Here is a 26,003-nt window from a genome sequence, read left to right as displayed (position 1 = left end):
GGTCCTGGGTTCAAGTCTGGTCAGGGCACATGCCCGGGTTGTGGGCTCAATCCCCAGTGTGGGGTGTGCAGGAGGTAGCCGATCCATGATTCTCTCTCATCATGGATGTTTCTCTCTCCCTCTCCCTCTCCCCCTCCCTCTCCCTCTCCCTCTCTCTTCCTCTCTGAAATCAATTAAAAAGGAAAAGATGTGCTGAGCTACAAGGCCATGTGCCTGTGAGTGTGTGTATGACCACTGCCCCACATGGTGCATAGTTCGGCATCTTCAGGTTTGCTCTCCATTTCTCCCCATCTTTTGATTTATTGCCCAGAGCAAGGCTTAGCAAACACTGAAGCAGGATCCTCCTCCTCCTCCTCTTCTTCTTTTTTTTCTTCTTCTTCTCCTCCTCCTCCTCCTCCACCTCCACCTTCTCCACCTCCTCCACTTCCACCTCCACCTTCTTTGTTGTTGTTGTTGTTAATCCTCACCCGAGGACATTTCCCCATTGATTTTTAGGGAGAGTGGAAGAGAGAGGGAAAGGCAGAGAGAAACATCGATGTGAGAAAAACACATCGATTGGTTGCCTCCTGCACGAGCCCAACCAGGGGCCAGGCTGGGGAGGAGCCTGCCACCAAGGTACGTGCCCTTGACCGGCATCGAACCAGGGCCCTTTGGTCCACTGAGCCAAACGGGCTAGGGCTGAACCAGGATCTTAACCCTCCCCTCATAGGCACCTTCGTACACATCACCTCATTTGTCATTCTGCAGCCACCTAGCAGTGCTTGCTGTTGTCCCATTTTGCATCTGAGCAAACTGAGTCTCCGAATGGTTGATGGGCCCCCCTGGGAAGGCAGAGCCAGCACTCAGATCGCTGACTCATTCATTCATTCACTCACTGTCTCTCTGTCAGACATGCAGCCTGCTCTGCCCTGGGCCCAGGGAGGTTCCCTCCACCCAGTTGTCCGAGGAGAGAGAAGGAAAGCAGGCCGAGACGAGGGGGCAGCCTGGGCCTGAGTGGGGAGCCCCTCGGGGCCCCCAGCCCACTGCTCCCGCCGGGGGGGGGGGGGGGGGTGAGTCAGCGCTGCTCTGTAGAAACTCGACCGCCTGGTCCGATCTGCTCTCTCTGCTGGCGGGTGGGGGAGGCAGCCTGGCTCTCTCTATTTCACAACTTGTTATGACAGCGTCCTGTCACCAGAAAGACAGCCCGCAGAGCTGGCTCTCTGTTCCGAGCCGAGGACTTCGGGGTGATGGCTGGGTGCAGTGGGAGGTGCGGTCGTAGGCCGGGCCTCAGTTTCCTCGTCTGTAACCTGCCGACAGCACCGCCTGCTTCACACCCCTCGGCGTGAAGGAAGCAGGTGTGAGGGCGCTCGGCAGCGAACCCCATGATTGGCACGGGGCGGGGGCCGTGATAGGATTGTCGTCAAGCACGTGGTGTCCCAGGACCCGTCTCTCAGGTGGTCCAGAAAAGACCGTGTCCATGTGGGTCCCCCAGAGGCTCCCCGGTGATGGCGGGTGACGTCCCCACAGACCCTTCCCGAGTTCGGTGTCGCGAGTGGAAGTGGGTTTGCTACACCGAACCGACCGACGCCACAGCTTAGGCCAGCCCCTTCCATGGCCCAGACACTCAGCTGGGCCTACGGTTCGGCAAAATCGTTTGTTTTCTTTCTTTTTTATTTAATATGTTTTTTCCGTATATATATATTTGACTTTTTACAGAGAGGAAGGGAGAGGGATAGACTCAGACATCGATGAGAGAGAAGCATCGATCAGATGCCTCCTGCACACCTCCCACTGGGGATGTGCCCGCAACCAAGGTACCAGAATCGAACCTGGAACCTTTCAATCCGCAGGCCAACACTCTGCCCACTGAGCCAAACCAGTCGGGGGTAAATATGTTTTAAAATATATATATATTTTTTATTGATTTCAGAGAGGAAGGGAGAGAGAGAGAGAGAGAGAGAGAGAGAGAGAGAAACATCCATGATGAGAGAATCATGGATAAGGTGCCTCCTGCCTGGCCCCTCCCTGGGGATTGAGCATGTGTCCTGACCGGTTCATAGGTTGATGCTCAACCCTGAGCCAGGGCGCCCGTGGCCAGCCCCGGTCCCTGGGCAGTTGTTGAAGGGAGGGCCGGACCCAGCCTGCTCTGCCCTGTTCGGACCTCCCCGAGCAGAGCCGAGCTTGGTGGGAAGGAATGGACTGGACCGGCCTGGACACCCGAACGTGCTGTTCCGTCCGACCTTGCAGCCGCCGTCCACTCTGTGCCTCAGTGTCCCCTCCTTGTTGCCTCAGCGAGAGGAACCTTCCTCACCAGGTCCCATGGCCTCGGGGGTGGCAGGGAGGATAGAAGGTGACACCCCAGAGGCCTGCAGGGAGCGCCCGGGCCACCTCAGTCCATCTCACACCCTCAGGGGCACCCACCCGCTTGGGAGAGCAGAGGGTGGGAGCCAGTGGGTCCCCTGTCCTCGCCCCCCACTGCCCTCAGCCGCGGCGGGGGCCCTCGGAGCATTCCCGGCCTCTCCGAGCCTCAGGCTCCCGGTTTGCACATCAGGGTTAAGGAGGGGCCTCCGGGGACGGGGGACGGTGCGGTGCGTGCGGCACATTTGTCCGCCCGGCGCCCTCACCTCGCCTGGCGCCTGGCGGAGCACTTCACAGCTTTCTAGGCGTGGGCACCGCGCGAGCTCTGCTGCCACCGCGGGCGGCTGTCAGGCTGCGCAGACGGGGCCCGGAGCTCCTGAGAAAACCCTGCCGGGGGGCCTGCTGGGCCCTGGGCGGCCGGCCGGTCCTGCTCCAGGACTGTGGGCTCCTGGGATGGGAGATGGGGTGCGGGGAAGGGGGGAAAGGGGGAGAAAGGGGGAGCTCTAGGGTGGCAGGAAAAGCAGACCTTGTCAGCCGCAGGACCGGGTTTGAGTCCCAGCCATGGGACCTGCAGAAGTCACTTACTCCGGGATCCCGCGGGTCCTGGCGTGGAACGGGGGCCGTCCTCCTGCTCCGGACGCTGGCTGGCAGCCGTGAGCCCGGGTCCCCCGCCTGGCCCCAGAAAGAGCAAGATGCCAGGGCGGGTCTCGTCCAGTGTAGGGTTTTAAACAAAGCATTGGTTTCAGATCGTCACCGTGTACCCTGCTGTCCTAGCCTCAGGCCCAGCCTGGCTGCGGCTCCTCATCCCCGGGTGCTCGGGGATGGCAGGATGGCAGCGCCACAGCTGCCCACATGTGGCCACGGCCAGGGTGCTGGTGGGGAAAGGGAGGCACAGGGCGCGTCTCACAGTCAGAGCGGGGTGTGGCCCAGGCGCCCAGGAGGGCCTCCCCTGGACCCCAGAGAGAGAGCAGGGCCAGGGTTTATGTGTGGGTCTCCCCTGCCCCTCTGCCCCCCGTTTTCTGCTGGAGGGGCCCTGCTGGCGTCGGTGACGTCCCACCCGGCAGTGCTGGCACGGACTTGGAACTCTTGGGGCCGCTCTCAGCCACACTCCGTCCGGGTTGGGCCGGCACATGAAGGGGCATGTCGATTCGGAGGCTTGAGGGGCGCCCCCCACAACTGGCTGGTGTCCTCCTCTGCTCTCCCCAGCGGGTGGATGTGTCCTTGAGTGCGTAACACGCACAGAGACGGCCCAGACACTCCCAGGGCTCCTCTGGGTGTCAGTTGGCACTGGGGCAGGATTTATACCCCCCCACACACCCCTCCACAGCCGTGCCCCGTGCAGAGGAGGTGCGGGCGGAGCCTCTGGGACCCGCCTGCCTCACCGAGGGGCCTCCCTGGCCCCGCCCAGTCCAGGGATGGTCTCCCTCTGGGTCCTGCCCTGGACCCTGGGCTCACTCCCAGCCCTCGGTGCAGGCGTGGGGGTGGTGTTAGCACCGGGCTCAGAGCTCACGCCCGGGGTTCGGCTGCTTGGCGGTCTCCCCGTGGCCCTGTGAAATGTCAGGGAGAGGCCGGATCTTTCCACGCAGAGGACTTGAGCGAGCTGTCCAAGGTCAGGCGGCTGCTCTGGGCCCGAGCGTCGACGTCCGTCACTTAGAACAAACATTGGCCAGGAGCCTGTCTTTGCCGAGCCACCACTGGGGCCGGCCCTGCGGAGCCACCAGGCACAGCACGCCTCCAGGCAAGCCTCCCTCTGGAGGGAGGCCTGGAGGATGGTCCGCCAGGGGCCGGGCTGGCCGGGCCCACAGCGAAGGTTTACCTTGGAGAAGCTTTATCTGGGAGAAGCTCTGCCTGGGAGAAGCTGTACCCGGGAGAAGCTGTACCTGGGAGAAGCTGTACCCAGGAGAAGCTGTACCTGGGAGAAGCTGTACCCGGGAGAAGCTGTATCTGGGAGAAGCTCTGCCTGGGAGAAGCTCTGCCTGGGAGAAGCTGTACCCGGGAGAAGCTTTACCTAGGAGAAGCTTTACCCGGGAGAAGCTGTACCTGGGAGAAGCTCTACCTGGGAGAAGCTCTACCTGGGAGCAGGGCTCTTGGAGTGAAGGGGTCTGAGTCACCTGACTCCAGGCACCCTCCAGCAGGGCCAGGAGACGGAGATTACAGTCTTGGCTCTCCCGTGAGACCTCAGCAAGTGGTGTTCTCCACCTGCAGGCAGGGACTGATCCAGGCCGTTGTTCGCCCTCTCTAGGGGGTTCCCAGTGCCTGGGGGCAGGGAGCGTGTGTGAAACACGGGGACTGGGCCTCCTCTCTTCCCGAGGAGGGAGGCAGGGCCCAGAGCCTGCCCCAGAGGAAGCTCACTGGGCCATTCCGAAGCCGCTCGTTTCGGTGCCTGTTTGAGGTCTCGGCGCTCCAGCGTCACCGTCCCACGACCCCTAGCCTCGTCCCTTGGTGCGGCAGCGCCCGTGGAGCCAGGCCGGGAGCGCCAGGGTTTGCCGATGCTGAGCTGTCGGAGCTGCAGGGACTCGGGAGACCTCGGTGTCAGTCGGCGTTTCCAGGTGCCTTGGCCAGCTCTCCTTGCCAGGGAAAGGTTCTCCAATGGGGGTGGGGGGCCGGGGGGCAGAGAGGGAGGCGAGGATGCTGAGGCAGAGGTCGGGGTGGGGTCAAACATTTATCGTCAGGGACACCTGCAGACCCTGGGTTAGGACCTCACCCAGGGAGTGTTTCCAGCCTGTGGCTGGGCGGGCCCCGAGGACCTGCAGGGGCTGGGCTGGCCACTGGGCGTGGGAGGGCGTGCCCAGCGGCCACATCCCTTCTAGTGTCTTCATAGCTGGGCCTCGGCCCTGTGACAGGCTTGCTCCGTCCTGCCCGGGTGCCAGTGTCCCCCTCCTGGCCAGCGGGCTGTTCTCCCGTAGGTGCCCCTGCAGGGGACACTGGGTGAGGTGTGTCCTGCCTCCCGACGTGCTGGTTTCTCGGGGCTGCGTCACTGCGATCTCTGCCTCCGCCTCCCCGTGGCCGACCCCCCTGCGTGTCTCTCGGAGCGCCCGTCACGGGGCTCGCATTCATCCTGAATCCAGGATGGTGTGCTCTAGAGCCTTAGCTAGTCACACCCGCACAGACCCTGCTCCAGTGGAGGGCACGTTCTGAGGTCCCGGGTGGAGAGAATTTGGGGGGACACTCTTCCACCTCTACACCCGGCACTCAGAAGGCCACCACGTGAAGGGCAGGCCGGGGGCAGCGGGTCCCAGGAGACAGGTCTGGGGCTGGTGCAGCCTCAGGCCCTGTCACCCGCGAGGGCGGCTTTGCCCTGTGAATAGACTGAGCGCGCCCAGAGCAGAGGAGGTGGCTGCTGCCGGGGCAGCGCCTTGGACACCTGCCTGAAGGGGACCTGGAGCAGAGCCAGCCACGACCCCAGGTCGAGTCCCTGGGAGGCAGACCACTCCTGGGAGGACATTCTAGCAGGGCAGGTAGGCAGTGAGCCTCCCGTCCCGGGAGGTAGTCCAGTGGCCCTTGCAGGGTCGGTGTTGCGACAGCATTGCCATTCCTGAAAGCTCTGAGCCTGTGCTTGTCTCAGGGGCAAACGGTCCCCTCTGACAGCCATCGAGGGGCTGGGGGACCCTCCTCCCAGGGCAGCCTGGGCGATACAGCAAAGGCCGGTCCCAGGCGCCGGCGCCCCCCTCCTGCTGGCTCCTGGGGTTGCAGGTCAGCAAACCCGACCCCTTTCTCTGCCCCTCTGCCCTGTCGGAGTCCGGAGCTGGGTCTCCACCCCTCTCTTGCCTGATAGCTCAGCATCCTGCCCGCCTCGCCCAGGAACCCTTCCGGGGGCCTGGGCACCCCACCCCTGCTCCGCTCTGCCCCCCCTCTCCCTCGCTGCACGCTTCACCCCGGGGCACGTGCTAGAGCTGTGCCCTCGACACTTGGCTCCTGCAAGAGGCTTTGTGTCTGTGTGTCCCTGAGCCTCGGCCTCCGCACAATCACACGGACACCAGGCTGGAGCCCCGCCCTGCCGGGACCTGCTGGGGACCTCGGGCGAGCCTTTGTCCCTCCCAGGGCCCTGTGTCCCCACGGGGCACCTGCAGGCGGGGGCTGGAGGGGCTGGAGGCAAGGACAGGCCTCCCCCTTTGCCTACGAGCCCAGGGCCTCAGGGTCATCTCACCGAATCCCCCGCCCCTGGGAGACGGGTAAACTGAGGCCCGGATTGGGTGGGTGACTGTGCACGCAGGTCTGTCTGGCTCTGAAGCCGGCCTCTCCCAGGGCGCCCGGCGGCCTCCGCGGGTTCTGTTTGTCTCACGGCGGCACTGTGTTTGGTGCAGGGCAGGGGGTGCGCGTGCCCCTGCCGCCCCCGCCGGCCCCCGTCCTGCTGTTCGGCGGGGCGCGCGGGGCTGTTGCCGGGCGGGTTTTGTTTTTGACCGTCAGCCCGGCAGGGAAGTGGCAGGCTGTGTGCAGAGCCTCCCGAAATAGCCTGGGCTCCCCGCCAGAGATAGGCGAGCCAGGCTGTGTGCGGTGGGCTGGGGCCTGGAGCATGACTCAGTTCCCCGCACCCCAGCCACCCCCTCTCTGGGCTCCCCCCCTCCCCCCCTGAGTTCTTCTGCCTCAGCTGCTCCCAGCCTGGCCCACCCGACGCCCCAGAGAATGCCGAGGCTGCCGGGTGCCAGCTGGGGTGGGCTTGGGGTAGCCCTGGCCCCAGACTCAAGGGTTCTCGTTCCTTCCCAGGGACTGACTTACCAGGCGACCTTGACTGAGGCCCCGGCGACCTTGACCATGGCCCTACTGTTCTCTTGGCTTCTGTTTTCCAGTTGGAGTCAGGGGCAGGGTGTCTGCCGACCCGCCCTGTGTGATGGTGGGGTCAGAGGGTTGGTAACAGGACCGCCGGGTTCGAACCCTGGCTGGTCCGGGCATGGGGATATAGATAGCTCCAAGGGACGCCGGCGGGCGGGGCAGCGCCACCATCCCCATCGCCGTTGTCACGATCGCGGCAGCGCTGCCATTCCTTGGGCCTCGTGTGCTGGGCCCGTCACACGCTCACTGCCTCTTCACGTGTCCCCCGGACACCCTGTGGGGTGCACCCTGATGTGGCATTGGACCTACTTTTATTTTATTTTTTAATTAAAAAAATATATATTTTTTATTGATTTTGTACAGAGAGGAAGGGAGAGAGATAGAGAGCTAGAAACATCAATGAGAGAGAGTCATTGATCAGCTGCCTCTTGCACACCCCCCACTGGGAATATACCCGCAACCAAGGTACATGCCCTTGACCGGAATCGAACCCGGGACCCTTCAGTCCCCAAGCCGATGCTCTATCCATTGAGCCAAACCGGTTTCGGCTGGACCTACTTTTTAAAAATATTTGTTTTTTAAACTTATTTCAGAGAGGAAGGGAGAGGGAGAGTGAGATAGAAACATCGACGATGAGAGAGAATCGCCTGTCAGTACTGATCGGCTGCCTCCTGCACGCCCCCACTGGGGATGGAGCCCACAACCGGGGCCTGTGCCCTGACCAGGAATGGAAACGTGACCTCCTGGTTCCCAAGTCCACGCTCAGTCCCGGGGCCACGCCGGCCGGGCAGGACCTGCTTTTATGCGCAGAGAACCGAGGCCCCAGAGCTTCCCTCGCCCGGCCCGAGGGGAGGACGGAACCCGTTCCGGCTTCCAAGCTCTCGCCCTAGGGTGAGCCCGTCTCCGCTCTGGGCTCTTCCCTCCGGACTCCGGCCCGTCCTCCTGGGCTCCTCCCTCCGGACTCCGGCCCGTTCCCCTGGGCTCTTCCCTCCGGACTCCGGCCCGTCCTCCTGGGCTCCTCCCTCCGGACTCCGGCCCGTCCTCCTGGGCTCCTCCCTCCGGACTCCGGCCCATCCTCCTGGGCTCCTCCCTCCGGACTCCGGCCCGTCCTCCTGGGCTCCTCCCTCCGGACTCCGGCCCGTTCCCCTGGGCTCTTCCCTCCGGACTCCGGCCCGTCCTCCTGGGCTCCTCCCTCCGGACTCCGGCCCGTTCCCCTGGGCTCTTCCCTCCGGACTCCGGCCCGTTCCCCTGGGCTCTTCCCTCCGGACTCCGGCCCGTCCTCCTGGGCTCTTCCCTCCGGACTCCGGCCCGTCCTCCTGGGCTCCTCCCTCCGGACTCCGGCCCGTTCTCCTGGGCGCTGCCGGGCGGCCAGAGCGCGGGAGGGAGGCTCTGTCCGCACCCTGTCTGCGTGCTCACGGGGGGCCCAGCTCAGGACCCAGGAAGGCCCCGCCTCCGGAGGGAGTCCTGGGGGCAGGAGGGCATTCCTGGACGGAAGGGGCTGCCCCTTCCCACCCCCGAGCCCCCGTTTTATATTGTGTATTGAAACAACATCACGGATATCAGCGTTTTCCACGCTCCGGCCCGGGGTCAGGAGCCGGGATCCCGCTCCTCGCGAACGTGATTCAGACTTCGCGGGGAAGGCCCGAAGCTGCGTGAGGCGGTCAGGCCACACGCCCAGGGCCGCCTCCTCTGCTCTGGCGCCGTCCCTGCCTGCCTGCCTGGCGATCTCCGGGCCCCTCCAGGGGCCAGAAAGTAGGAGGCCACTGGCCGCCAAGCCCCGCCCCGCCCCGCCCCGCCCCTAGCTCCCTTCCCGTCCTCATCCTCGTCCGGTGCAGCCTGGGCGGGCATGAGGGCGGGAGCCCCCCTGAGCAGGTGTCCTGGCCCCCGAGGCCGCACGGGCTGGGCTCCGTCCCCAGAGCTGGGCGTCCGGCCCCTGTGCCCACGCGTTGCTGTCTGTGTGTGTCTGTGTGTGTCTGTGCGCGCTGTGCTGGGTGCGGCGGCGGGACCCACCACCTCCTTGCTGTGTCCCCGGGTCAGGGCGGGCGAGTTTCAGGGGCGGGTGGGTGTGACCCCCCTCCCCCCCCAACTGGACGGTGCCGGCCGTGGGGTGAGCCGGGGCTGAGGCACAGCCGTCTCCGGGTCTGTCGAGCCACCGCGGCCGGTCCCCGGTCCTCGCTCCCAAAACCCGGCGAGCTCCGAAGACCGAGCGCCTTTTCATAACTCACTTGGCAGCCAGATCGAGTCTGCACCGAGGTGAGGCTATTTATAGGCGGGGAGGCTATCTATAGCCGCTCTGCGTCCTCCGCGCACACATCTCGCCGCAGCAACGGCCCGCGCGGTGCCTGGATGCTGCCGGAGATCGCGCTGCTGCCTTCGAACAACGTGCAGGCGGGGCGAGGTCTGAATGCTTAACCGCCTCTGGGCCCCGGGGAGGCCTCTGCTTTGGACCCGTTACAAATAGCACCTGCCCTCCCCCCCCACCCACCCACCACAGCGCCCCTCCCCTGAGGCTCCGGGAGCTGAAGGGGCGATGCTACCCACAGGGCCCCCTGGCAGTACCCAGCGGCCGGCTATTTTTAACGTCCCCGTAGGCGCTGGAACACATCTCCGCTGCCAGGCACAGCGTGGGGTGCCCTGCACACTCGTGCCTGACCCCCCTCGTTCGGTGTCTGGACACCCCCCTTCACAGATGAGCAAACTGAGGCTCAGGGTTTGTTTGTTTTTTTACGTGTTCTTTCTGAGGACAGAGAGGTGAGCCGGGCAGGCGCTGGGGCTCAGACCTGCCCTGGCATCCCGCAGCTGCCTGTCCAGGAGGGGTGTCTCCTGGGTGGGTCTGCAGGCGCAGCACGCTGGGATTGGGCGGGAGGGAGCTAGCATGTGGGCACCCGATGTGCGGGGAGGGCAGCGTGTCAGGAGGAGGGACAAGGGAGCCCTCCCCGTTGCAGGGCCTCCCGGGGCCCACCTCCTGCCTCTCACTTAGTCCCTTCTGCATGAGCTCCCATGCCATCCCCGCCCTCGTCCGTGCCCAGCAGCTGGTGCCGAGAGCGCTCCACCCGCCCGGCGAGCAGTGACTGCACGCACACCTGCTCGGTCCCCGGGCAAGGCCAAGGGCCGGACCTCAGTGAGTGGGAAAACTTTGGGCAGGTCCCACTCTCGGATCATTGGCCTGGCCTCCTTCTTTCTTCTTTTTTCTCTAACACACACTTTCACTGACTTCAGAGAGGAAGGGAGAGGTAGAAACATCAACGATGAGGGAGAATCATCGATCGGTATTGGTCGGCTGCCTCCTGCACGCCCCCTACTGGCGATCAAGCCCACAACCCAGGCATGTGCCTCTAACGGGAATCGGAACCGTGGCCTCCTGGTTCATGGGTCGACGCTCAACCACTGAGCCACCCCGGCCAGGCCTCCTTGGCCTCCTTCTTAATGAAATCCTGGGGAAGTGCCAAGGGCAGGTGACCCCCCCACCCCCTAATTGGGCTGAATGTGAAGAGAACCAGATCCCCAGGCCCAAGCCGGTTAGGGCAGTGTCCATCACACAGGGCTGGAGAGAGCAGAAAGACAGCGAGCCTTTGTCAACCCAGGGGGGCTTCCTGGAAGAGGAGGCAGAGCCGTGCAGTTAGGTCTGTGGAAGGAGGCAGCGCCTCCTGGTGTTGTCAGGAGCGCTGACACCGAGAACCTGACCCAGGCTCCCCGCCAAGGCACCCTCCGGAGCGGTGAAGCCTTCGGAGCGGGGCGGGGGGAGTGGGGAGCTGGCACGAAGCTCTGGGGGGGCGGCCCTAAATAGAAGAGGCGTTTGTCTCCCAGGCAACGTGAGCGTGAGCTCTCAGCCCCCGCGCCTCCCGAGAGCTCCCGCCAAGCTCAGGTGTTCGCCTCCTTCCCTCCCGGCCGTGAACGGGGGTGGGTTCAGGAGGCATACAGTGGCCTGGCCCAGCCTGACGCGTTTCCCTCTGACCTCGGGGCCGGGGTCAGGGCCTCCGTCCTGGGACCCTCAGAGCTGATGCCGGCAGCTGCACGGGGCTGGGGACCAGGAGTGTCCCAGGAGCCGGGGGGGCCTGGGAGCGCAGGTGGGGAGAGGCTGACATCCCCAGGAAGAGCCCCAGGGAGGCGGGGCTAAGCCGGTAGCTGGGGGTCAGGTGGCTGGCGGGTGTGACCCTGAAATTAGAAGGCTTCACTCTCGACCTCCTCTCCATCCCCTTTCATTTTGCTTTCGCACAGTTTCCACTGACGTGTTACAAACGTGTGCACGTCTGTCTCAAAACCATTGTCCTGTGGCCCGGCCGGCCTGGCTCAGTGGCTGAGCATTGACCTATGAATCGGAACGTCACTGGTTCGATTCCTAGTCAGAGCACATGTCCGGGTTGGGGGCTTGATCCCCAGTGTGTGGGGCATGCAGGAGGCAGCCGATCCATGATTCTCTCTCATCGTTGATGTTTCTATCTCCCTCTTCCTCTCTCTGGAATATATATATATATGTGTGTGTGTGTGTATATATATATATATATATATATATATATATATATATATATAATATAAAATATTTTATTGACTTTTTACAGAGAGGAAGGGAGAGGGATAGAGAGTTAGAAATATCGATGAAAGAGAGAGAAACATCCATCAGCTGCCTCTTGCACGCCTCCTATTGGGGATGTGCCTGCAACCAAGGTACATGTCCTTGACCGGAATTGAACCTGGGACCCTTCAGTCTGCAGGCTGATGCTCTATCCACTGAGCCAAACTGGTTAGGGAAATATATATATATACACACACACACACACACATACATATATATATCTATCTCTCTCTCTCTCTCTCTCTCTCTCTATATATATATATATATATATATATATATATATATATATAACCAACAACAACAAAAAAACACTGTCATATTACTAGTATATTGGGGACACTGGTAGACAGGCAACTGGGGAGCCCCCAGCACCAGCGCCCCCACCCCCCGCCTGAGTGTTTCTGTGGGGAGGATAGCGGGAGGGGGCTTAGGAGTCTGGCAGGAGGGGGGGCCCTGCCCGGGGCCTGGTTGGGGGACAGTCTGGTTTTGAAGTTGATCAGAGGACCCGGTCGCCCGGGCTCCCCTCAGAGCAGAGTCGACCGATGTGTGCGATGAATTTGCAAACGGGCGCGCGGCTCGGGACAGTGTGTGCGCGGGAGCCTGCTGTTCCTGCGAAGCGGCGGCCAAATGTCACCGAGCCCGCTTTTTATTTCCGTCCCGAGGATGGTGTCTGCTGAGCACCCGCCGCCTGCGCTGTGCGGGCCGTGGACTCAGCACGTCCCGAGAAGCCTTCGCGGTCGGTCGGTCGGTCGGTCGGTCACTCCGGGTGTCACGGTGAAGCCTCCGCGTGGGGAGGGCGGCGTGCATCCGGGACCCTGGGCGGCGTGCCACCCACATGCGCCCTCCCCAACCGCGTCCTTCCCCGACCGGACAGACTCCCCGGGCGCCGTGGTCTGAGGGCAGACGGTGAGGTGCCAGACGAGCGAAAGGAAAATCCCCTCCTGGGATTGGAACCTCTCCGCCGTGCGATCTCGGGGGGGGGGGGGGGGGGGGGTCGAGTGACATTGACCTTCCTGCCCTTGCGGAGAGAAACGCTCGCTCAGCAGAGGGCCGAAGGAAGGAGCGTTGCCCTACAAGTAGTCAGGGCGTCCTGGGGTGTGAGCGACAGCCGTCCTGTCTGTGCCAGGGAGAAGGTGGCACGCCCGGGTGCTCCATTCACCGTAGGAGGAGGGACGGGGCAGCAGCGGCCAGGGCTGCAGGTCCCAGCGCCACGAGGCCTTGCCTGCCGTCCCTCCCTCCCCCACCCCCTCACCCCAAACGGTGACACAGGACCAGCCTCACCAGGCACAGCATTTGCACTCCTGGCCCCAGAACTTCCAGTCACCAGGGCGTGGGGCTTGGTGAGGGCAGCCGGGGGGGCCGGGCGCCAGGGCACACTCCCCGATTGGGAGGAAGAACAGCCGCGGGAGAGGTGGCCGGAGGACTGGGAGCCGGGACTCGAGGGTCTCCGAGGGGTGGGGACCGGGCTCTTGGGGAAGCAAGTGGAGATTTTCTCAGAAAAAAAGTCCCTGCCCTGCGTCTCCCAGGATTTCTGCGAATAACCTCCGCGGGACACGAACCGTTCGGAGTCGAAAATAGCTAAGCGGGCGGAGGAGCGGACCCGCAGCCCGGGCCCGGCGGCGGCGGCGGCGGCGGCGGCGGCGGCAGAGGCAGCCCGCGGGCGGGCCTTCGGGGGCAGCAGGCGGTGTGGAGGTCCGTGGACCCCACAGCCAGGCCGGCCGCATCCGGACGAAGAAGAGGCCGGCTGCAGATAGGTGCCGGGAATGGGAAAGGCATGGAGAACGGAGAAGCAGGTCTGAGACACAGCCGCCGAGGACGTTCACAGAACAGTCAGCACCGGAGAGAGGACAGTATGGAGGCCCGCGGGGAGGACGCGCCCGGAACACAGCCCCGGAGGGAGGGAGGGAGGGGGGGAGGGGGGGGGGGAGGGAGGGAGGGGGGGAGGGGGGGAGGGAGGGAGGGAGGGAGGGGGGGAGGGGGGGGGGGAGGGAGGGGGGGGGAGGGAGGGAGGGAGGGAGGGAGGGAGGGAGGGGGAGGGGGGAGGGGGGAGGGAGGGAGGGAGGGGGGGAGGGAGGGGGGAGGGGGGAGGGAGGGAGGGAGGGGGGGAGGGAGGGGGGGAGGGGGGGAGGGAGGGAGGGAGGGGGGGAGGGAGGGGAGGGGGGGAGGGAGGGAGGGGGGGAGGGAGGGGGGGAGGGAGGGAGGGAGGGGGGGAGGGAGGGGGGGAGGGAGGGAGGGGGGGAGGGAGGGGGGGAGGGAGGGAGGGGGGGAGGGAGGGGGGGGGGAGGGGGGGAGGGAGGGGGGGAGGGAGGGGGCGGGGCGACGGCAGCGAGGATGGGCTGCAGCGAGCAGAGCACCGGGAGCATCTGTCTCAGGGGATTTCCGGAAAGGAAAGAGACAGATAAGCTGGAGACCGGGTGTGGCGAGATCGTGGCTGGGAGGGGGTGCTCCGGACCTGGCGAGGCAGGGCCCTCACTTGGTTAGAGCGTCGTCTCCAAACACTAAGGTGGTGGGTTCGATCCCCGGTCAGGACACATACAGGAAGCAACCAATGAATGCATGAATCAGTGGAACAACAAATTGATGTCTCTCCCCCTCTCTTTCTCAAACCAATCAATCAGTCAGTCAGTCAGTCAAGGGGCAAGAGTGGAAAGTGGTTCGGAGAAGGGGAGAGAGCACCGGAGACATCATTGCGATTCAGCTCAGGAGAGATGCCCGGTGCTCTGGGGTCCTGCCCCCCACACACAACGCCCCGAGAGAGCCCAGCCCTTCCCCTGGACTCCTGTCCATCCTCGGTCAGGTCCTCCTGCCCACGAGGTACGGATGGGCAGTTCCTGAGAAGGGAGGGGTCCTCACGCCAGGATCAGGGGCCCTTTGCCCGCACTGCCCAGCTGAAGGGAATGGGGTCCTGGTGTCGTCCGTGAGAACGGCCCCGCTGGGCGCTGGGCAATGCCCGGTCTGTGCAGCTGAACAGGCAGCCCAGCTCCTCCGGTGCCTTCTGCTCCCATGTCATGTCCCCGGGGCCTCCAGGCTTGACCAGTGTTTGTTTTCCTCTGTGCTTCCCCCCCTCCTCCTGTCCCCCGCCTTCCGCCCCGGACGAGGCTGGCATCCATCATCCGCGCAAGGGTTTTATGGGGCACTGAAGGGAAGCTAATGATGCTGAAAAGCAGAGCCAGGTCCCGGGAAACTTTCCAGGCCTGCAGTGTTCTCGGCCACCCCCGGGAGCCTGGCCATGGCGGCCGCGCTGGTCGATTGCCTGCTCCCTGGGGCTGGGCAGGGCCCGGGCAGAGCTGTGCGCACACGCGTTTGCTTGGGCACACACACGCGTGTGCGCACCGCCCCCCAGGGACCCTGGCCAGGCCTTCTGGCCCAGGCTGCAGCCTGGCCTGCGTGTTGCCTTCTGAGTAGAACATTTGGAACTAGCGTGGGTGGCCTGAGGCACCTGCTCCCGCTCACCCTGGGGCCAGTGGGTCAGGCCCGGATCTCGGCCCGTAAAACGCCCATGGTCATGCCTTCTGCCCTGGACTCTGTGTGGCTCTGCCAGTGACTCAGCCCCGCCGGCTCCCTCCTCCCGCCTGGCCCCGCGGCCTCCCAGCACCGCCTTTCCCAGGGTGATGCATGGGGAATCGTGAGCATCGGAGAGGGGCTGGCGGCCGTGCCAAGGTCATCCGGACCCCGCCCCTCCGTGGGTCACGGTGCAGCCTCCGTCTGTCTGTCTGTCTAGCTACTGGCTGGGCTCACGCCCCTGCACACACTCTCGGGGGGGGGTGGGGTGGCGGGGGCGTCTGGCTCTGTGAGCAGTTTGAGTCACAGACGCTGTCAAGGAGCCGGCGGTTGTTCCGGGAGGCGGCGGGGAGGGTCCCTGACGGCCTTGGGGTCCTGCCCTCGATTTCGTGGGTTGAGCCCCGGGTTCTCTGCCAGCTGCAGGCCTGTCCCCCACCCCCCCGCGTGTGGCTCTGGATGGACGGGAGGGCTGCCTGAGGACCAGGAGGGTGACCCCCACCCCAGATCCGGTCAGGGCTCCCAGGGCGAATCCCTCCCCCCAGGACGGCCCTGGGTGCCACGCCCAGTGGCCTCCTCCACTCTGAGGTCGTCGTCTGGCCCTGCTGTTCCCTCAAAGACACCGGTGAACAAATGGGGGTCCCTCCTGGGGTTGTGAATCCAGGGCTTCGGGGAGCCCCGGGCTCTCCCAGAGACCGAGGGCCAGGTGGCGTCACTGAGGTTCTGTCCAGGGTCCATCCCTGTGCTCTGAGGGCTGAGCCTGGGCCTTGCTTTCCTTCCCTGGCTTCCCTCATCGAAAGGCCTCTCACGACTTCCTTCTTCTTTCTCCCCCTCCCTGAGCCAGGCCCCCGGCTGCCCGGGCGAAGCGGTAAAACATCGCTCTGTCTAGCCCACCCGCCTGCAGCAGGGCCGATGAAATGTGTGTCTGCCTCGCGCCCGGGCAGCTGGAATTGGCATAATGAGATTGTCGGAGGGTTCAGCTGCCGGGCAGGCGAGGCGGGCCCGGGGGACGGGCAGACACACAGGCCGCTCCGCCCTCGTCCACGAGGGGGCTGCAGTCTGCCCGGGGGAGAGAGCAAGGGGACCCCGCCGTGCCCACCGGGGCCAGGCAAGGGGCCGTGTGTCCTTGGGGTGTGGTGCCCCGGGGCTCGGCTGTGTTCCCCTGAGGGCGGTGGTGTGGGGGCTGCAGCTCGGAGCGGGCGGGGGGGGGGGGGGGGGAGGGAATCTGGGCCACACACAGGCCTCGGCGCCTGCCTCGGGCCCCGGCTCAGACCCTGCCTGCCAGCTGAGTGCTGGTCGGAACTGGGCTGGATGGGAGAGCTTTGTGGGAGGTACAAGGAAAGATCAAAGCGATTAGGGAATTGGCTCACGGCCATAGCTGGGAGGTGGTGAAAGAATTGGCTGACTCAAAGGCTATGTTTTCTTTCTTAAAAAAAAAAAAAAATATATATATATATATATATATATATATATATATATTTTTTTTTTTTTTTTTTAATATATATATTATTGCTTTTTTACAGAGAGGAAGGGATAGTTGGAGAGATGGAGAGTTAGAAACATTGAGAGAAACATCGATCAGCGGCCTCCTGCACACCCCCTACCAGGAATATGCCCGCAACTAAGGTGCATGCCCTTGACCGGAATCGAACCTGGGACCCTGAGTCTGCAGGCCAATGCTCTATCTACTGAGCCAAACCAGTTTCGGCTATGATTTCTTTTTTGTGTTTTTGGTTTTTTAAAATTGATTTGAGAGAGAGAGAGAGAGAGAGAGAAACATCCGTTGGCTGCCTCCTGCTGGCCTCCTACTGGGGATCAAGCCCGCAGCCCAGCATATGCCCTGACCAGGAATCAAACCGGCGTCCTCCTGGTGCCCGGAGTGACACCTCACCTTGCGGGATCACGGTCATGTGGTGGGCTCACGGCCGAACGGGGACCAGAACACCCGCCTCGGGTGTAGGCCCCGCCCCTCCTCCGTGTTCTTGCCCCCATCGGTCTTGGCAGAAGGCGGCTCACCTGTCCTTTCTCTCTCCCGCAGGGGTCCTTGCTGAGCTCTGTCATGGTGATCTAAGGAACCTCGTCACCTAGAAGTCCCAGCACGCAGTTCCCCGTCGCCGGGAAGGCGTGGACTCCAAGATGATCATAAAGGAGTACCGCATCCCTCTGCCGATGACCGTGGAGGAGTACCGCATAGCCCAGCTCTACATGATCCAGGTGGGTCCGGGGTTGGGGCTGGCCATGCCGGGCACACACGCAGCACCCCCTCCCCCCGCACCCGGGCGCCGGGGGGCGCTGTGGCCCTCGCGCACCGTGTCTGCCCGCCAGGCTCCCGTTTTCCCAGGTCCTGCTCTGTGGCAGTCCCCAGCCCAGCATCCCTGCCCGCCTCTCGGTGCCCCAGCCCGACAGCTTCCCTCCCAGCTGAGGGTCTGATTATAAACCGGCTGTGGGCCCAGCTCTGGGCTCCTCTGGGCGTGTGGATGCCTCGGTCCAGCCTCTGGCCGTGCTGGCCCCCCCTCCCCCCCCACCCCCCAGTCACAGAATCATCACACAGGAGTCAGGGGGGCCTGGGCCGGCAGGGCCGCCACCTCTACCCCTGGCTTTGCTTGGTGGCTCCCACACTCAGCCCAGGTCTGGGGAATTGGCTAGGAGCTCCCGGCCCCCCGCCCCCCCCCCCCCCGGCCCCCAGGAGGAGCTCGACGGGGCTGCCAGAGTGTGAGCGGGAAGAGGACAGAGGCGAGCTCGGCCTCTCTGGGGGGCCGTCAGCTCCAAACTGCTTCCGACGCGCCACTCAATTCCCTCTTGAGCCACTTACCCTGCAATTATTCCTCGAGAGCCGGGAGCGGGAAGAGGCTCGTCAGCCCCCCAGTCCTGAGTCCCCTGGAAATGGCTCAGCCTGTGTGAGGGAGGCCCCGGCTGGTCTGCCACCGCCGCTGTGTCCTGCTGCTCCGTAATCCCCACGCACACCAGGGGAGCCCCCCCCCCCCCCACTACAGCCGCCCCCGCCCCGGGCACCGCGCGGCCCGCTGTGCGCAGACCCCTGGGGACGGGCGTTCAGCTTCTAGGCTATCCAGAGCTCTTCCACACATTTCACCACCTCTGCCTCTGGGCCCCTCACACACACCTGCCGTCTGCACCCCTCTTTTGAGATTTAAAAGAGTCATCTCTTCATATACTGTGTATATACATAATTGATTTCAGAGAGGAATGGAGAGGAGGGAGGAAGAGAGAGATAAAAACATCAACAATGAAAGAAAGTCATTGATCAGCTGCCTCCTGCAGGGCCCCCCCCCCGCCCCCCGGATCGAGCTCACAAACTGGGCATGTGCCCTGACTGGGAATCAAACTGTGACCTCCCGGTTCATAGGTCGGTGCCCAACCACTGAGCCACACCGGCCTGACAGAAACATCTATTCTTCTGCCTCCCCTGTGATGTCTCCCATGGCCGAGGGGCTGCTCACTCACTCTCCCTCTTCCAAGCCCCACTCCTCCTGCTCCCACATTTGTCTCTCCTGCGTCTGGCCCCGAGTTCCCAGGGTCTCTGCCCACCGTGGGGGAGACAGACAAGCCCATCATCTCCACTGTGTGCAGGTTCCACGGGTGTGAGCGTAGTCAGACCTCGCTAGAGCTGTTAACAAGGTCAGTTAGACTTTCTCCGTGCCCAGCCAGGGCCGAAGGCTGGGGGACAGAGATGTACTGGGGATTGAGACCACAACCAGGGCACGCGCCTTGACCGGGAATGGAACCGTGACCTCAGCCACTGAGCCTCGCCCGCCGGGCACGTGTTCGAGGTTTTAAAAACAAAGGAAAGCCCCAACCGGTTTGGCTCAGTGGATAGAGCGTCGGCCTTCGGACTCAAGGGTCCCGGGTTCGATTCCGGTCAAGGGCATGCACCGTGGTTGCGGGCACACACCCAGTGGGGAGTGTGCAGGAGGCAGCTGATCGATGTTTCTCTCTCATCAATGTTCCGAACTCTCTATCCTTCTCCCTTCTTCTCTGTAAAAAATCAATAAAGTATATTAATATATATATATATATATATATATATATATATATATATATATATATATATATAAATAAAACAAAGGAAGGGTTGGCCTGTCTGGGAGTGAGCCTGCTCTCCTGGAAGAGGCCTGGCAAATGCTTAGCTCCCAGCGAGCCCTGGGCGGCGCTTAGCCAGGACCCTGGACAGCGCTGGGAGCCGCTTCCTGGGGGGCTTCTTGCTCTTTGCTGCTTCCCACCCCCTTCTTTAGCCCCCCTCTCCCCCCCAGCCTCCTGTGTAACACTGAAGGATCCTGGCCTCCTGGGGCCTGTGCTTTGCCCGCACCGCACCGGGCCCACGTGGCTCAGCCCCTCCCGCGCAGCCTCGGCCCCGGGGAGGGGGAGGGAGGGCAGGCTTCTCCGCCCAGCCCGCGCCGGCAAAGCAGGCCGGGGTCACAGGTGCGTGCATGTGAGCAGGCGCACACCTGCTGTTCAGGAAACTGACCGAAGGTAGCCTTGGCGGTGCCGTCACGTCACCATGGAAACAGATGCTGGGCTTAAAATCACCAGCATCTCAGCCACGAGGAGGTTTTCTGCATAAGCAGAAACCTGAGCTTTTGAACACCGGCAAGAGTGTTGGTGGCCGAGAGAGATGCTCCGAGGTGACCCAGGCCCCTCCCCACTCCCCACTCCCCACAGTTGATCTTGCTGAAGTCTGGGAGTGAGCAGGAGACAGGACAGGATTGGTTTTGGCATGTGTGTGTGTGTGTGTGTTTCGTCATATACCAGCTTCGTTGAGATGTAAGTCACGCACCAACCGATTCACGTGTTTGCCGAGTACAGTTTAGTGGTTATCGTTATGTTATGAAACCACAATCAATTGAGAGCCTTTTCATCTCCTCAAACAGAAGTCATTTTTCCGTTCCCAGCCCCCCATCCCTGGGCAACCAATAATCTGCTTCCCGACTGTGGATTTGCCTATTCCGGATATTTCATAGAAATAGGATCACACAGCGGGTGGCCTCCTGTGTCCGGCTTCTCTCACTCAGCGTCGTGTGTTCAGGGCTCATCCGTGTTGTCGCAGGTGCCAGCATGTCATTTTTATGGATGAATCACAGTCCATTGGGTGGACATAATCTGCTTATCCTTTGTTGTTGTTGTTAATCCTCACCTGAGGATATTTTTTCCCACTGATTTTTAGAAAGAGTGAGTGGAAGGAAGGGAGGGAGGGGAAGAGAGAGAGAGAAACATCGATGGGAGAGAGACACATCGATTGGTTGCCTCCAGCACATACCCTGACCGGGACCAGGGATCAAACCTGCAACCCAGGTATGTGCCCGTGACTGGGAATCGAAGCCATGACCCTTCGGTGCACCACACTGACCAGAGCCGTTGACCCGTTTTTCAGTTCGTGGAGATCTGCGTTGGTCCCGCCCCCTGGCTGTTGTGACTAGCGCTGCTCTGCACACGGGTGTCCACGTTCGTGTGCTAACCTATGTTTTCATGTCCTCGGACGGATACCCTAAGAGTGGAACTGCTGAGCCATGTGGGAACTACGTGTCCACCATTTTTTTTTTTTTTTTTTAATATGTTTTATTGATCTTTTACAGAAAGGAAGAGAGAGGGATAGAGAAAGTTAGAAACATCAATGAGAGAGAAGCATCAATCAGCTGCCTCCTGCACACCCCCTACTGGGGATGTGTCTGCAACCAAGGTACACGCCCTGGACGGGAATCGAACCTGGGACCCTTCAGTCCTCAGGCTGACGCTCTATCCACTGAGCCAAATCGGCCAGGGCTGTGTCCACCTTTTCGAGGAGCCACCACCCTGTTTTCCACGACAACTATACCGTTTCGCCTTTCCAACAGCAGTGCATGATGGTCCTAGTGTCTCCACATCCCCACCAGCACTTGCTAATCGTTTGACTTCTTAGGCATCCAAATGGGCATGAAAGGGGCATCTCATTGTCGATTTGATTGGCATTCCCTGATGACTAGGGCAGCTGCAGCATCTTCTCGGGGGCTTGTTGGCCATTTGCGTATCTCTTTTTTTTGAGAAATGACTATTCAAGCCATTTGTGTGTTTTTGAATTGGGTTATTTCCTTCTTTGTTGTTGAGTCCTAAGAGTTTTTATTTTATTTATTTATTTATTTATTTATTTTAAATATATTTTATTGATTTTGTAGAGAGGAAGAGAGAGGGATAGAGAGTTAGAAACATCGATGAGAGAGAGTCATCGATCAGCTGCCTCTTGCACACCTCCTACTGGGGATATGCCCGCAACCAAGGTACATGCCCTTGAGCGGAATCGAACCCGGGACCTTTCAGTCCCCAAGCTGACGCTCTATCCATTGAGCCAAACCGGTTTCGGCGAGTCCTAAGAGTTTTCAATATCTTTTGGATACGCATCCCTTATCAGGCATATTATTTACAAAAATGTCCTCCCATTCGGTGGGTTGCCTTCCTCTTTCTTCTTAGTGTCCTGCATGCGATACACACAAAGTTATGCATGTTTTATGGAACCCATTTTATCTATCTTCCCCCCTGGTGGCTTGCGCTTAAGAAACCATTGTCAAATCCAGGATGAGGAAGACTTGCTCCCACTCTATCTTCTTCTAAGACTTCTATTTATTTTAGGTCTTTGATCCGTTTGAGTTCGTCTTTATGTGTGGTGTGAGGGAGGGGTCCAGCTTCATTTTTTTTTTTTTTTTTATCAATTTCTTTATTGATTACAGTGTTAGATACGTGTCTTTGTTTCTCCCCAACTCCCCCATCCCCTCCCTTCATGCCCTCACCCCCCTGTTGTCTGTGTCCATTGGTTAGGCTTATATGTTTGCATACAAATCCTTTGGTTGATCTCTTTCCTTTACCCCCACCCTCCCCTACCTTCCCTCTGAGGTTTAATGGTCTGATCGATGTTTCTCTTTCTCTGGATTTATTTGAGTTACATATGTTGTTCATTATATTCCATAAATGAGTGAGATCATGTGATATTTATCTTTCTCTGCCTGGCTTACTTCACTTAGCACAGTGCTCTCCAGTTCCATCCATGCTGTTGCAAATGGTAAGAACTCCTTTTTTTTTTTTTAACCACAGCATAATATTCCAGTGTGTAGATATACCACAGTTTTTTAATCCAGTCATCTGCTGATGGGCACTTAGGCTGTTTCCAAATCTTAGCTATTGCAAATTGTGCTGCTATGAACATAGGGGTGCATATGTCCTTTCTAGTTGGTGTTTGTAGTTTGTAGATCCTAGAAGTGGGATCACTGGGTCAAATGGGAGTTCCAGCTTCATTCTTTTCCCTTGTGGAGAGCCAGTTGTCCTAGCACCATCAGAAAAGACCATTCTTTTCCCCGTTGAGTCGCCTTGGCATCCTGGAGATACGCATAGGAGGACTCAATACGCATAGTTCGCAGATATAGGTACATGGGTTTCCTCCTAGACTCCTGCCTCGCCTACACAGATCCGCCTCTCCTAGGCCCCCCCTCCCGCTCAGCTCTCCGGGGCTGGGTCCCCTGAGCCCCTCCCCTTCTGCAGAGTGCTGCGACCCCCACCCACGGGCCGTGCCTTTGTCCCCACAGAAGAAGAGCCGCACCGAGACGCATGGCGAAGGCAGCGGCGTGGAGATCCTGGAGAACCGGCCGTACACGGACGGCCCCGGCGGCTCCGGGCAGTACACCCACAAGGTGTACCACGTGGGCAGGCACATCCCCAGCTGGTTTCGCTCCATCCTGCCCAAGGCGGCCCTGCGGGTGGTGGAGGAGTCCTGGAACGCCTACCCCTACACGCGGACCAGGTGAGCGGGGTGTGTGTGTGTGCGTGTGTGTGCGTGTGTGTGTGTGCGTGTGTGCGTGTGTGTGCGTGCGTGTGTGTGTGTGTGTGTGTGTGTGTGTGTGCCCTGTGGCATTGATCCGGGGAGGAGGCGGCCCTCCAGGTGAGGCCCAGCCCCTGCACCCCAGGCTTCCCGGGAGCTGAGCCTCTGTTCCAGGTAGGGGAGCCCTGACGATCCCCTGGGCTTCCCTGCAGGAAACAGGGGTGTCAGGAGAGGGGTGTCCGGGAGGGAGGCCTGGAAGGCATGAGTCCAGCAACGTCCCGTGGAGACCCCCTTGCCATCTGGGAGCTCAGGGGATACACACGAAACCTTGGCGTTCACCTGAGAATGGGGGACAGTCAGCAGCTGGGAAGGAGCACAGCCCGAGGGTAGACCAGATGGCCCAGACTCCCTCCCGCCCTGAGGCCTCCAGCGACATGCCATGTGGACCTGGGGTTTCCTTTAGATCCCCCCGGTAGGAGGTTCATCACTCTGTGCCCCCACCTCGCCCGGTGCAGCTGAGCACCACTGGGTTAGACCAGACTGGTGCGCCCCGCTGGCTGCCACCTGCTGTGCAGACAGGGTCCCCACCAGTCTCCCGGGCTCCCTTCATTCCTCCTCCCAATAGCGCTCTCCTCCTCTGCACTCAATTCCAGCCAAGAGAGAAGGGCTGGCCTGGCCCGAGTGGCTCAGTGGTTGAGCGTCGACCACGAACTAGGAGGTCAGGGTTCGGTTCCCAGTCAAGAGCACATACCCAGGTTACAGGCTGGGTCCCCAGTAGGGGGCGTGCAGGAGGCAGCTGATCAATGATTCTCTCTCATCATTTTTGTTTCTCTCTCTCTCCCTTTCCTTTCCTCTTTCTGAAATCAATAAAAACATTTTTAAAAAGAGAGAGCAGGCGGCAGGGGGCTGTTCCCTTGTTACCAGACCTGGCTCCCTGTGGGACGGCGGGCAGGGGTGGCTTGTGGCTCTGAGTGCTCGTCCCTTTCTGCCCACCCAGCAGGAGGCTGCGGGAGTCGTACCTGCGTCTGTACCGTGCCTTACACACAGGGACCTGGACACGCGGCTTCCAGCAGCTTCCTGCCACATCTCCCTCCCCCCCCAAACCCGCCCTGCCCCCGCCTGGCCTGGGCCGTGCTTGGGACGAGGGGGAGGTCCAGGACTTGGACAAGACAGATGAGTCTCGTCCACACTCCAGCCTCCTTCCTCCTGGGTATCCTGCCCGGCGAGTCCGGCAGGCCCTGGCCCGGCCGCCCCATGCCCGCACCCTCCTCCCCCCGGTCCTGATGGGTGCTGTTCTCCCCCCACAGGTTCACCTGCCCTTTCGTGGAGAAATTCTCCATCGACATTGAGACCTACTATAAAAGCGATGCCGGAGAAAACCCCAACGTCTTCAGCCTGTCCCCCGTGGAGAGGAGCCAGCTGGTGATCGGTAACGTCCGCCACGAGGCTCCTGTGCTGGGGTTCCCTATCCGTGGCCCTCCCGTCCCCCCGTCTCCCGGCCGGGCAGGCTCCCGACCTGCTCCCGTCCTGGGTCTTGAGCAAGCCTGGGAGGGGGCGCCAGGAGAGACAGGGTAGGCCTCCTTGGCCCCATTTTTCTGACAGGTACACCGAGGCTTCGTGCCTTTTCACGCTGAGCCCCGTCCCTCCTTCCCTTCGAGGGGTCCCCGCCGTGTGGGCGGGGCAGGGCCGTGTCCCCCTTCATGGCAGGCGGCCTCTCCCCCTCTCCCCTCCAGGTGACTTGGGGCCACGCAGCCAAGGGCCCCGTTTGTTCAGTCTACTTTCCCAAGAGGGGCCAGGAATCAGAATTGTCATGGGACAGCCAAGACCGGTTTGGCTCAATGGATAGAGCGTCGACTTGGGGACTGAAGGGACCCGAGTTCGATTCCGGTCAAGGGCATGTACCTTGGTTATGGGCATATCCCCAGGAGGGGGTGTGCAAGAGGCAGCTGATCGATGACACTCTCTCATCGATGTTTCTAACTCTCTATTTCTCTCCCTTCCTCTCTGTACAAAATCAATTTAAATATATATATATATATATATATATATATATATATATATATATATATATATATATAAAAAGAAAAAAAAAGAATGGTCATGGGACATCTCCCAGTTGCTCAGCGTTGGCACCTAATGAAAAACCTCTGTACACACACTCACGCTGGCCACCCACACGTCTGTGGCTTACACCGGAAGGCGATTGCCTCCGAGTCCTGGGGGCCAGAGGTGGTTACCCGGTGGAGGTGTCCCCGGGGTTGGCTCCTCCGGGGAGGGGGGTCAGCGAGGAAGGCTCTGTGCCTGCCGGGCCTCCCTCCTGCCGGGGACCGCGGTGTTCCTGGCCAGTAAACACCTCGCCCCAATCTCCGCTGCCATCTCTGCATGGTGTTCTCCCCGCGGCGGGCGCGGCAGGTCCCAGTGTCCCCTTTTTTATAAGGACACTGGTCATGTTGGATCAGGGCCACCCTAATGACCTCATGTTCATTTGATTACATTTCTGGAGGCCCTGTGTCCAAATAAGGCCATGTTCTGAGCTCCTGGGGGTCAGGATGCTAACATATGAACATGGGGAGGAGGGGCGGGGAGGAGCGTGTTCTACCCAGAAATACCCATACCAGGAGGGAAGACGCCCCAGCAGGACGCAGGCACTCTGGCAGCCCCGAGGGCTCCCTCCGCGCACCCCCCCCGCATGGCTCCTGCTCCCTCCCTCTCCTGTGGCCTTTCTGCCTGAACCAGCCAAGCATACGGTCTGATCCAGGCAGGAGTTGTTTTGTGTGTGTGTGTGTGTGTGTGTTTAATATTTATAAGTATATTTTTTAAAATATTTTTATTTCAGAGAGGAAGGGAGAGGGGGAGAGAGAAACATCAGTGATGAGAGAGAATCATTGATGGGCTGCCTCCTGCACGCCCCCTAAAGGGGATGGAGCCCGCCACCCAGGCATGAGCCCTGACCGGGAATCGAACTGTGACCTCCTGGTTCATACATAGGTTGACGCTCAATCACGGAGCCACGCCGGCCGGGCCGGACTT

General features: G+C 61.3%; 1 protein-coding gene across 1 annotated transcript in view; it reads left to right on the top strand.

The window, feature by feature from the left end:
* PITPNM2 (phosphatidylinositol transfer protein membrane associated 2) overlaps positions 1-26,003 on the top strand; it is a 93,541-nt gene that overhangs the window by 43,129 nt on the left and 24,409 nt on the right. Inside the window, 3 exon segments of the mRNA XM_084867772.1 lie at positions 17,217-17,392; positions 22,741-22,955; positions 24,281-24,402. Coding sequence (XP_084723898.1) covers positions 17,315-17,392; positions 22,741-22,955; positions 24,281-24,402 — 415 coding nt within the window. The 5' untranslated portion in view covers positions 17,217-17,314.

The sequence above is a fragment of the Pipistrellus hanaki genome (genome assembly GCF_964339955.1).
Source record: "Pipistrellus hanaki genome assembly, chromosome: 19".
NCBI classification, from domain to species: Eukaryota; Metazoa; Chordata; class Mammalia; order Chiroptera; family Vespertilionidae; genus Pipistrellus; species Pipistrellus hanaki.
Note: the sequence above shows the minus strand (reverse complement) of the source record. Positions and strands in the feature narration are given on the sequence as shown.